The 13,791-nt window shown below is 34.3% G+C and overlaps 1 protein-coding gene across 1 annotated transcript in view; it reads right to left on the bottom strand.

The window, feature by feature from the left end:
- Positions 1–6,931: 6,931 nt before the first annotated feature.
- Positions 6,932–13,791, bottom strand: part of LOC106100683 (insulin-like growth factor-binding protein complex acid labile subunit) — a 57,445-nt gene continuing 50,585 nt past the window's right edge. The window contains exon 3 of the mRNA XM_013279654.1: positions 6,932–9,625. Coding sequence (XP_013135108.1) covers positions 7,867–9,597 — 1,731 coding nt within the window. The 5' untranslated portion in view covers positions 9,598–9,625 and the 3' untranslated portion in view covers positions 6,932–7,866. The remainder of the gene's footprint in view (positions 9,626–13,791) is intronic.

Raw genomic sequence — 13,791 nt, 5'->3', positions numbered from 1 at the left:
TTATTTTAAGGCACTTATACAAACAATAGGCAAGATATAATAAACGTAAGCATTTATTATATCTTAACCTTCTAAATTATAACCTTCAACCTTTCATAATGCACGAGTATAAGTCCATTTTCACTACCTACTTATTAGATTTTAGTGAAATGTTATTTGTCTATCGCCGTCACTAAATCAATAGTTAAGCGTACCTACAATACTAAAGTAAGCAAATAATTGTTTTTTTTATAACATAAGATGGCAAACGAGCAAGCGGCCACACGAATCCGCCAAAATGGCGAAGCCACCGCTGCCCATAGACATCCGCAATTGCAGATGCGTTGCCTACCCTTATCCGACGGAGGAGAAGACGCACATAAAGAGGATATTTCCCCTTCCTATACATCTCGTCCACTGTCAAATCCACTTCCCCTTCCCATCCTCTCCTTATGAGAAAAGGGTGGTAAGGAGTAAGGGACTTAAATTAGGCCTCCGGTACCACATTCATCAGACGAAACACGGAATTACTTTCACTTCTCGCCTGTCTTCTGTGTGGTCGTAGTATTACACTAGGCGTGCCGGCCCATTCGTGCTAAGATGTTAAATCGGACACTACCACTGTAAGCATTTTAAGTACTGTACAATTTTAATTTATCCTTTAATTACTATTAAGCCATTCTTTTCTCGCAGCGTACTTATTAAAAGGACGTCGCGTCGTGCTTCTTGTACAAGTTTTGTGACAAGTAAGAGTTGACCCTAATGAGGTGAAGTGAAGGACTCTTGACTCTCGACCACTCGATACCGTCAACGTGGAGGCATCTCATGTCAGGTTTACATTGGATTAGATAATTTACGCTTTTATAAACATCAAATTAAACAAAGAAATACGGTGTTCAACTTCTAAGTTTGACATCATATGCTTGCCTCATTTCTATTGCTGAAATACTTGCCCTCCAAGAAAGTAGTACTCGATAAGCCATATCGTAAATGAACAAGTAAAAATGTATGGACAAAAACATTCGTAAGGCACGTAATTGTGACGTATTTATTCCTGTATGTTTAGACATATTTTATCGATCTACTAGCGATATTGTTTGTCTAAAGATACTTTTTCTAGGAGGGCTGTTGCATTACTATCTACTATCTATTTGCTTTCACTTATAAAGAGTGAGAGAGTTAAAATGTTTTTGTACCTTTTCAGTTATTTATACACCTCTATATGTTTTGATTAATGCATCTACATATTTATTTATGTGTTTTTAATATATCAAATGAGCGGCAGTAACATAGTCAGCTCCCTCTGCCTAACACCAGTGTCATTAGGGGGCTGCTACTCGTAAAGCATTGGTAATGGGTTTTATCTTGGACTATAAAATTTATTTACACTCCTACTATTGCATTATCGGAACCTCATTTCCTAATGTGAGTGAGTAACTTAGTATAAAATCGTCAAAGCGTATTTACGCACTTTCTACAAATATATGTACTAATAGAAACCTCCAACTTGCTTTGCGACATAATCATAGCGGCATGAAACCATTCCTAAACTTACCCCAGTTGTTAACATGAAATTTTGCAAGAAAATATTAGCATCATTGACTAACTTAACTTATATAATGCCCGATATACGATACGCTGTGCAAATCTAATACAAATTTTGTCGATGACGTTACGATTTTCTTTTTTTGAAAATTTTCATGTTATTCTAAAAACTTTTGCTACAGAAACAAGATCTAAGGGTGAGTTGCATCAAATCGCCGGTTATCGTAAAAGTTATAGTTATAGTTAATAGGGTTACAAGTGCAAAAACATATTCTCACAGAGGTTTTATGTGTTTTTCGTTTTTACAATGGAAACATTTAAACCTGAATGTCACTAAAGTGTCAAGTTGGTGTCAAGAATGACATTTACGTAAATTAAAATGTTTGGAAATTCATGTTTCGCCGTATATATTTATGTATCATACGCATGGTATTTTATAGTGACATAAACTTTTTGCCCACGGAGATGGAGAAAATGGCAAACTCTTGTGAAAATAAACTAGTTTGGGCCATTATTGAAACTGTATTTACTTTACTACTCAAATATGTAGCAAAAATGAAACAATAAAATTATACAAATATAAATGCATCTTATTTATTTTCCATATTATAAATTGTCCTCTCAATGCATATTATAAATTGTCCTTTTATGGAGGACATTTTTTTTAAATAAGAGAAAAGGGACAAGCGCTGTTGCTATGGCCTTAGACACTCGAAATTTGTCCAAACTGAATGATTGGCCAAATTTCGAGTTCCATCTTGGAAATCCATTATTCCCGAGCACGCAAGACTTTATTCTTCTGGATTACGTATAGGATAATAGTAGAGATTTTCTTTTTCCATTACTTTTTCCATTATTTGTACTTTTGAAGATAAGAGCTTGTGACAGTTGACACTACCGAACTGACACTAACCGTAACGCTAATTATAACCGCCCAAAATCGGGCGGTTATGATTAGTGTCATATATGACGTCATTTTGACCAGCGCAAAACTGGTGTAGCGAATATCATGAACATCCGTAGACGTAACTATCGTGAATGTGCTGGTTAAGGTTTATAGTTAGTTAATGTAACTCACCCTTAGTAAATTTTAAGGTTATTCCAAATATTACCGTTACAAATAATTTTAACTTTAACGGTAACCGGCGATATGGTGCAACTCACCCTTAATGTTTCTACTATATTATTAAGTAGTAATTACAAATGGCGTATTAAATTATGAGAATAACATATTAATTAATGTTTTAATAGGATTAAACGTTCAAGCTTTTGACCTTTTAGTAACAAACAAAGACACTAATTAACGAAAACATTAAATTATAATGCTATTAACTTCTAAAGAAAAATGTACTTATGTTTTTGCCTTCCATTCAGACGAATGTTAGTAGACTACTAATGTTAAAATAAATTAGAGACAATATACAAAAAGAAAATATAAACGTCTTTACATTATTCAGAGTAATTACAATTAACATTAAAAATATGTAAATAAATATGAAACATCTGTTACAACATTAAAAGAAATCATTTCATCATAATCACAGTTTTTAACAATTCTTCGTGGTGTTGACAATATTTTTCATCAGCGCCACTAATCCCAATTCCCTCGCACAATCACAAAGAAAATGAGTCGGTCGACTGATCTGCGGTTACACAACGGGAAATAACTTCTCTCCCCACTCGCTGCAGGCTGCATTCCTGTCCCTTCGGTACTATAACGAGTCCTGTCGTGAAATAAATCTCGCCACCCCAGCTGAAACGCCGTCGCAGCCTCTTTCAGGGCACGGGATAAAAGGTCTTTATTTTTTCACGTTAAAGCCTTTTTATGTGATGTAGTTTCATTGCGAAGTTTTATAGGCAGTTGATTGCCGTACTGAAGGTTGGCTTCTGATATCTTACTTAACGCTTGGATAGAGTTAAATAAGGACCCTAGGTATTTTTTTTTTTAATTTGTGCCACAAATGGCAGCAAGTTGAATGAAAAATATGTATCAATAACTATAAAGTTTATTTTTATAAACTTTTCTTTAAATTAGTCATTTATGATTAAGAAAAAATATTATTACTATTGGACATGGTAAAATAAAACAATGAATGTTTGTCAATATATAAGTATCCAGCAAATTTAGTTAAAAAGTTTTTTTTATAATTGACCGATGTTTTCGGACAAATAAATTAAAGCCTGTGTCAGACCGAAGCGTGTATCCAAAAATTGGAAAGGCCTCTAAAATGTGTGCATCAGGTCTGTTCCTTTACAAAGACCATTAAAACTGTCCGTCCATCCGTTTGCAGATTTAAAACCGAACGATCGGCCGTCACGACTGTAAAAAACATTTATCACTCTCGATTTTCCGCCCATAGCCGTAGGCAGGGGCTAGTAGTATATTATTCTTCGATATACCATTAAAGAGGGTTATATTGGCATCTTTATGTCCCGTACGGGATTTGAAGTTAGGTTTTTGGTATTTTATGATTGGACTAGCTGTTCCTGTGCGGCTTCATCTGTAAATTACAATAACATTATTTTATTGTTTACATTTGTCTTAAATTCTTAATTGCAAATGGAAAATTTCCGTTACCATAATAACCTTCATGTTGGCATCTTGTAGTTTATGGTCCCTTTGCCATATGAAGTTTTTTTTTCAATTTATTTGCACCCTTTTATTTATAGCCTAAAGCGTGTCGTAAGTGTAGGGCTAAGTTAGGAATGCTGAATCCTACACCACGAAGTAGTTTGTGTTAACGCTTTATTATATTAGTATATATATATACTCGTAGATAATAATAAGAGTTAAAAGAAGTATGACAACCAATCAAAACACGAAAATTACCAAACTGTTTTCATAGTTAATTTGAACAAATGAATGTATCCTTTTAAACAAAAACTAATTGTTAAATAAATGCCCTACACGCTTACTCCATTATACGGGAATTACTCGTGAAATTTTACTTTTGGACAGCGTTGGCAACACGGCGAGTGTGGTACTGACAATCATTTATCTCAATTTCAGTTCTACATAGACGAAGTTGTCCCTATAGACAACATGCAGAGTAAGCTGAGGGGAATATGCTTAATACTTAAGCATATCTAGCTCCTTGGTAAGATTATTCAGGTATACAATTATTCACACACACGCATAGTAACATTTGAATTTACAAACAACTGCAGGGTTAGACAGTAAAAAACGTGAACGAAACGAAAGCGATTATCGTTCGATTGTGATTGGTTGAGACACTGACGTCTGACGTCACGCGTTAAAATCTTAGACAGTGACACGCACGAAGGTCGCTTTCGTCTTTCGTCTGTCGTTTTTCGACTATTTATGTGAGCACTTGAAGAGGAGGCAGCAGAGACATCACGGCGATTTGTTCGCTGCTCGCGTTTTTACTCATTTTTATTAAATTTTAAACTCCAACACACTTCACTAACTTTTGAAATTCAACTGTATTTTTGACGTGAACATTTTACATTTTTTATTCGTCAAATTCAGATGACACAACAGTCATCGTCAGCAGAGACAATAATTAGTTTTTTTTGACGATTCACCTTCGTCTGCACGAAAGTGACTATCGTCTGTTACTGTCTAGCTTTCTCAGGAAAACGAGAGACGCTATCGCTTAGACGAAACGATGGAACGTTTCGTTTTTTTGTTTTTTACTGTCTAACCCCGCTGATCTTTTTTACTGTATGTCCTAAAAACTATCACTAAGCCGGAAGAACCCTGACTCTCACAAGGCGGGCCTAGAGCCTAGTGTAGGAACCAGGTGCTAGACCATAATTGTGTTAAAACAAATTTTGTAACTTTATATAGAGTTATATAAATAAATCTTATATTTTCTATGCAGATGCCTGATAGAAGCAGTTTTTTAAAGGAAAATTTTTGTACATGTTTAAAGCAGAATTTAATTTTATTCTTCTATATGAAACTCGAACGTTTTGTTTGCTTTAATACTTAATATCATGGCTAATACATTCTAGATGTTTACTAATTTAAATCCAACAGTACAATGCTGTTCAAGGAACGTTATGAAAAAAATTTTTGCATTGGATCATTTTGTCTTAAAGTCATGTGTGTTTTTAATTTAATTAATACATTTACGTGTATATCCTTTTGTTACGCTTGTCGTGGATCAAAATGTATTGAATTTTCCCTCGCCAATCGTTGAAAGGGGGTTTAAATTTTTCATTCACGCTGCCATTGAACGTCCACTACCCTCGCCCGATAGCAGCTGGACAAATCAATTTAACGTAATCAACTTGTTGCAGCTCCGAATTGGAAATCATTAGCGTGTATTCATTTACGTCCAGGGTGTGAAGTTTGTATCTGGCTATTTTAAGTATGATTACATTGCTTGTCTAAAGATAAAATTATGTTTATAGACTTGTTGTGACGAGCAAGACTACCCTTTTTTATAGGATCATCCTCAGAGCACAGCACAACTGTTTAATTTCGTATTGATTCTTATGAGCTTATATGGGTGTGCGCACACTACTCGATTGTGCAATAAAACAGTTGAATTGGCTACGATACAATCGACAATCGCACAACAATTGTAAGATAGTTTAGTCAAAAGTGTGCGCCCGCTCTAAGGAATGAATCCGTTTGAAATTAATCTTATTAACTTTACCATTTTTACCACGTATAGACATATCTTGGTTTATGTCTCAAATAGATAGGTTTGAGGTGCGATTATTTTCTATATCTATCTATACTATTATAATAAAGCGTAAACACACACTTCTTTGTTGCCTAAGTTCTCAGTAATTAAAGCATATTTTTGAATAATTCTTTTTTTAATAAAAAGCACTTACGCCACGCTTTAGGCTATATATATTCACGCCATTAAACTTAGGGGGTAAATATTTTGGATATAAACCCTGATGGTTGAAAGAGACCATAAGTTGCTGCCAACATCAAGGTAGTAAGATTGCTAAGGTTTGTCATGTTATGTCACTTTAATATTTTCCATTGATAATTTGACACGTGTAAACAATAAAATAAAATTTTATAATTTTATGCGGTTGAAGTCGCATGGGAACAGTTAGTTTAATAAATAAAATAACTTTAAATGTTTAAATTGTTTATTTGTTGTTCGTTTTAATGTATTATATATTTAAATAAGTTTCATAACAAAATTTTTAAAGTATGTATAAATATTCTTACGCTACATTTATGTCTGTAGGTATTATCGACTTAATAGGTTTAAATGCGGTTGACTATGAAGTATACATAAGTTTAAGAAATCTATGTAATACATAATGAATATAGCATACTGCAAGGTTAAATTCATTCAGCTAGTAATATTGAAAGCAACTGGGCAAAGTTTATAAAATAATATAAGTTTAAAGTTTTTGTTTAATTACATAAATAAAAACTTGCATAATTCAGTTATTTTGTTAGCTTAAGTTTTTTTCGTTTGTATTTCAATGACACCTTAGCCCAGTAACTTTAAAATCACAAAATTGTCATATTGTACATATTCACTAAGTATAAAAATATTAATTTCATATTATCTCAACATAACACCACAAAACGATCGCAATGAAATCAATTTATAAAAATAGCTGATAAATAATATATCATCTCATTTGTACCCCTTCCCATCAGAGCAACTGGATAACGTATAACCTTTTATGTATTCTAGCTACGAGTATGTACTGTCTACCGTTCTAATCACGTAAATATTGATTGTACCAATATGTATTAATGACATCAGATTTCATGCTAAATAACTTTAACCGCTATAACAACGCTTCAAATAAAACTAACATACTTCAATTTAGTTACTATATATTGCTCATATTTGTACAATGTTTTCGTTATTGGTGTTACATTTAAAAATATATAGATATTCAACTACTATGCAATTACATGAGTATTTTGTAACATTAAATTATACTTAAAAGTTTATCAGAAATTTACATTATCGGATTACCCATACTATTTGAGGAACTATAAAATAAACAATATGAAAATCCTACACAATTTACAATGCAAAACTTTAGGATCTAAAGTGAAGCTATCATCCGCAGAGCCGTACAATGTCTACGAACAACAAAACGTATAATTAATAATGGACCTTCATTTTACAAGATAAAAATTATAAATACAATTAACAACTACAACAAGATGAAATTTATACATAGTTTAAAATTATAATTATGCATAAATGTAATGTCTTTATCTGCAAAAATTATTTACAAATCTATATACAAAGCTATCACATTACAAATTTATTCGTATCACTATATACATTATTGCATTATTACGTCCGTCTATAGATTAATATCAAAGAACGAAGCCAATTTATGGTTGCAATTGTCTTTTGTTTAAAACCTTTGTTAAACGTACACTATGTGTGGCTTCTCCGGAGTTCGGTGGTGAGGGATAGTTTCATAAGCAAACTGTTGATAAATATGTTCCTCACTATCCTCCTGGTAGTAAGGATTTTTGTCAACACTGTGCCAAGGAGGATTCAGCGAATGAAAGTTATTAGTTACGGAAGACCCTATCATCAAATATCGATCAACTTCTCTCTTATTATCTTGCTCTCTACTTCGTGTTGAATAACCTAATCCGTTGCCCAATTTTGATACGTCACTGTTTAACATTACACTCGTCATCACCTGTTTAGATTTATCACCTTTACATTTCTTTAAAGGTCCCATGAAATATAATCCACCGCCTACAAGACTAATTATTATACTCACAGTCATTACAACAACTGCTACAATGACCCAACCATTCGAACATCCGAATTCCGATTCTGGAATTGGCACTAGTAAGACGTCTTTTAAATGCTCCGGTGCAGCACATTTTACTTCTTCGTAGTCTATCTTTAGTATGGTACTTGCGTTATCAGATCGCTTTATATTCATTTCACATTCTCTTCCCAATTTCCACAGCCAAAGTAACGAGCAATTGCATACGAATGGATTACCCGATATTTCCAATTCTTGCAGTCTATCAATAGGAAAGTGTGCAGCTTCTAGCGTTTCTAACGCATTGTTTTTCATATAAATGTGAGTTAATTTTGGATTTCCATGGAACAATCTCGGTGGTACTTCTCTCACTTTAATGTTTTCATTCATCCAAATCTTTTGCAGATTGATATTGTCGACGAAAGCTCGAGAATCAATCTTTTCAAGTTCGAAAAGTCGACTCAAATGCAAATGTCTTAAATGGAATAAACTTTGGAAAGACAGTGCCGTTACGTTTTGAAAAAAGTTTCCACTTAAGTATAAATGAGATAAGTTTGATAGTTTCGAAAGAGCAGACGTGGGAATTGAAGTCATATTATTGTCGCTGAGATCTAAATGGCGCAGCGAAGGCAGATTTTGAAATCCGAGTTGATCAACACTCTCAATGATATTGTTATTAAGATCAACATGTTTAAGTTCTTTTAAGTACGGGATGCCTTGTTTCGAAACTTGTTGAATTAAATTCTCAGATAAATCCAAAAACTCTAGGTGAATTAGATATACAAAATTAGATGAAGGTATGTCCAGGATAGAATTATTCTTCAATGATAGTATTTTTAAGGATGATAAAGGCTCGAACGTTTCAACTTCGAAACTCACTAATTTATTGCTTGACAAATCGAGTCTTTCTAAAACTGCCAAATCTTTAAAGCTCTGTACGTGGATGTCGGTTATCTGATTGTTAGATAAATCTAAATCAACGAGTCTTTTCAATCCAACGAATGTGCCGACGTCCAATCGTTTTAAGAAATTATCACTCAAGTTAAGATGTGTCATTTCGATATTATTTTCAAAATTCTTACTACCTAAATCTTGAATTTTGTTGTGAGAGATATCGAGAACAGTCAATTGCGTGTAAAACGGAAAGGTGTACAGGAGATTGCTGATTGAATTCTGTGTTAGGTTGATGTGAGTGGCTTCCGGATTGAGCTGGATGGGTACAATTTCGAGGCCGGCGTTTGCACAGGAGGCGGCTCGCAGGGCATCGTCGCAGGAGCAGCGTGCTGGGCACAGCGTGCGAGCAGCCGCGCCGCACCACCACGCCGCCACCACAAACCACCATCGCCATTTTGCTACGCCTTGTGAACCCATACCATCTCATGTATACGCCAACAAGGATCTGAAAAGAAGAAAAGTGGTAATGAATATTTGTTAAAATAAACTAAAAAAAAGTTTTAAATGCACATGTGTTCATGCACATTTGGTACATAAAATTTCTAGCAAGACGTTTACTATTAACGGCAAGATAAAATCTTATTGCTGCAGATGGAATTCAGTTTGTTTTACTGCTAATTTATTTTTGCAATAAAGTACCGACGCTCCCTGTGGCTACGCCCTATTCTACGATAGCAGAAAACAAAAATATACAACATTATCACGACAAGATCTTAATATAATTTCTACCGAAAACTGCAGATAACGAATGTGCCCTCCGTAATTCGTAGGGTGCGAGGCGGGGAATGGAATTGTTTGATTCAAATTAACCTGATAAGCATGATATTAAGGTAGCTACAGCGAAAAAGAATTTACGTTTTTTTTTTCGATAGATAGATAAAATGTGTTTTAAGATTACGACAAATTTGTGACACTAATTGAAGACATTTTCTAAGTCTATATATATACTATAGTGTAGTTATTATATTTTTCAATTTATAATTTCTCTGAAGAAAGCCAATTTTCGCAGACGGGAGCCACTTCACATTTTTCTAATCCTTTGATTCTCGGGGGACTAAACCGTTTAACAAAGGCGCTGTCGGTACTTTAAATTAAATGTTGGGCTTTACAATTCGACGGAATGTATAATGAATGGCACCGTAACATCTGTTAACGAAGGCGAATGATCTCGAAAGTTTTCACGCGCGGGAATAACTAATTGCGAAGGTTCGGAATTCAATTTATGGCTTCTAGTACGCCTCCCGGGATATCACGCTATGCTAAAGTATTAATAATGCAAAACAGTGTCACGGAAAGTTTTTGATTCCGAATGTAAATTGAATTAGAAAACGTCGTTTGCTTTGTCCCTAACATAGCAAGACATTATCATATTGTTGAACAGTTTAAAACGATTTTATTATTTACTTAATAGAATCACATTCAGTAAAAGTACATCAAGAAGGATACGTGTTTCGTAACAATATTTGAATGTCGTGAGAAGTATTTCGTGTTTCCGTCTCAGACACGAGAAGTCGGGGCGCGCCTCCCCCGGCAATTCGATATCACCCTACACGAATGGATTACACGAGCCCGCCTGAATTACGGAAACCATACGTACACGCACACTCGATACTCATTAGATACACCCGTATTAGACTGGATTAATGCTAATATACTCCAAATGTATTCTAGATCACGTAAATTATATCAAAATCTTATAAGACGTTTTAAACTCATGTTAATATTCAAGAGCTATCTATATTCCTCATATATGTTAAGTTGGAGCGTCGGTGGCTCAGTGGTTTGAACACTTGACTTGTAATCCACAGGTCTTGGGTTCGAATCCCGCCGCCGTGTACCAATGTGATTTTCGATTTTTCGAATTTTCATATGTACATAATTAACCCGACGTTTCTTACGGTGAAGGAAATCATCGTGATGCAACCTGCACATATCGGCGAAGAAATTCAAAGATATGTGTGAAGTCAACCAACCCGCACTTGGCCAGCGTGGTTGACTATGGCCTAGTCACCCCTTATTAGGGTAGGCTCCGAGCCCCTCGGTGGGGACGTATAGTGAGCTGGTGATGATGATGATGATATGTTAAGTAAATTAAATTTTAAATTAATTATCTCTGATCAAATCTTAAAAGTAGATTATAGTTACAGAATCTGGCAGTTATAGTTGTGCTCTAACGAGTATGGTTATAATAGCTATTTGGTAAGGCTTGGAGTGTCAGAATAAATAAGTAAAGCCTCATTAATTAGCGTAAGTTAACATAAAGTAGAGGTGGCCGCGGCTTCGCGTCTGCAATGAAAATAAGCGAAAGGGGCGCGCCCTCCATTTCCGAGCCTAAACTGCTCGGGCCGGCACTCTTTTGTCTTTTAATTTCCTGTCCGCCAGAGCGCGCTGCTATCGTGAATTTCGCTTTCGTGAGCTTCGTTAACTTGTATCAGCCTTTGTTGTTGCCTATTGAACTTTTCCATTACCGACTTCATCGATTGAAACCGCTAAATTTGTTGGAAAATTCATGTCGCCGAAATCGACTTGGCCTCTCTCTCCAAATTATTTTAATACTTCCGTTAAATTCAATTGTCTTTGTTTATCTTTTAGATCTACATAAAATTGTATATGGGTCGTAAAGTTACATACATATGAAAAGGCATACTAAAATGTATTATTGACGTTAACTACTCTCTTTTTTTTAAATTCAATCAATTTTTTTAGTCTATGTTGCAATAATTTCTTGATTTAAGTTTTAAGTGTTAATAAAAACATAATGAAGTAAATTATGATTATTTAACTTCTTCAACAATCAATTTAATATAGCGTTTGAACTCCCTCTTGGGTGTTTAACAATAATTTACCGTTCCAAAGTTTCGGAACGCATTTAGCCAATTTAATTTCAAAGGGTGTCTCTAATAGCCATATTATTAATAACGACAAGCAACATCAGACCATTTAAATTATCGAAACTATCCGCTTAGATCGGTTTAATTGCGGCCGTCGAAGTAATCAGGCGCGGGCCGAACGGTTCCCGCTAAAGTTATCACGGTGTTAATACAACTTAAGACATTACTAACACAAAGGGAGCTTTACGAGGGTCCTCGGGACAATAAAACTAGTGTCAATGTCGGGCAAACGGTCTCTATCTCCTATCTTCGAGCCGCTACTGCATTTAAATCTTTGTGCCTACGATCTCATTTTGTCTGGGTACAGCATACGATTTGTAGTTCAATTAAAATTTGCTACTGTTCTCATTCTGAACAAAATGAAATAAACATTACTCAACAATAAATTTTTAATACGCATAAAATGTTGTGGAGTTTTTTTTATTGCAAGCGATGTTTTTAATATATTTTCAATAATGTCGCGTGTAATGTCGAAAATTTGATATTTAATTTATTTATGATATGGAAAATAATTTCTACTTTATAAGCATGAAAGTTCGTCAAGGACCATACGCTAATGTGTTTTACTTTGTAAAGGAATCACGTGAAGTAACTCTACGTCCGTCAAAGTGCGTACGTGCTTCATGGTTTGATCGCAAGTAATAGTTTGAATGGCGTCGGGCACTAACGGCCGTAATGAGAAAACTTGGCCGGCAACCGGAGGAGCCTTCAATGGTCGTGAGGCGAGGCTCATGTTGATCTAACTGCACTTCTAAACTCCCCTTAACTTTTAATTTCGTAGATTACGTTTTATCATCCTCAATAAGATTTGCATAATATTCTTTAAAATACTTTAGATAAAGATTACATCAAAGAGATTGAATTAAAGACAACTTTGTATTATTTGAAGACTTTGTTTGTATTATTGAAGACAACTTTGTATTATTTGAAGACGATTACTCGTAGAAATCGCGTGGAATTAAAAGGGTTTAAGATTTTAAGACATTAGACTAGAACGATCTAAAACTGACTTATTCAAGTTGACGAAATTGTGTTGTTCATTTGAAATAAACCTTCACAATTAAATGTATTGACACAATCAATATAGCTAGATAGTTCAAAATTAGATATACTCGTAGAAAAATATTTTATGCCACTATAAGAATAAATTCGAATAATAATCCAATAAACGTTTTGACACTTTAATTCCTCGTAGGCTATTTGCAGATCTATTTTAATAATGGATCAGATATAAATGGAATAAACGATGATAAAGTGTCCGCACCCTTATCCGAGGTGGCCGACAAATTTTAATATAACGGCAGCGCACCTGCTGATAGTTACGCGCGGCTGCTATTGATTTAGAGCAATCAATGCCAGATTAGAAACCTCCACCTCCTAACCCTATTATTGCAAATAGATTTATTAATTTCTAAATTGTAATCTGTTCAGCCAAGTATTCAATAAACTTTGACCATGAATGAACTCAAATAATATCGAATGTTACAGTTTATATGTGCATTCCAAATGTTATTGGACTTATTTAAATCATGTTGTTGGTTTATTGATATCGTATTAAGCGGATAGTTTTTTATATTATAGATATAGTTATTCTTATTTTAAAATACATCATAAAATGTCCATAAATACGTAACCTAAATTAGAATTTTAGATTTAAATAATGAGCAGACAAACAAAACGAGTACACTTAAACATAGTTGCTTAATTGAAATGGTCTGTA

The sequence above is a fragment of the Papilio polytes genome, unplaced genomic scaffold (genome assembly GCF_000836215.1).
Source record: "Papilio polytes unplaced genomic scaffold, Ppol_1.0 DF824047.1, whole genome shotgun sequence".
NCBI lineage: Eukaryota > Metazoa > Arthropoda > Insecta > Lepidoptera > Papilionidae > Papilio > Papilio polytes.
Note: the sequence above shows the minus strand (reverse complement) of the source record. Positions and strands in the feature narration are given on the sequence as shown.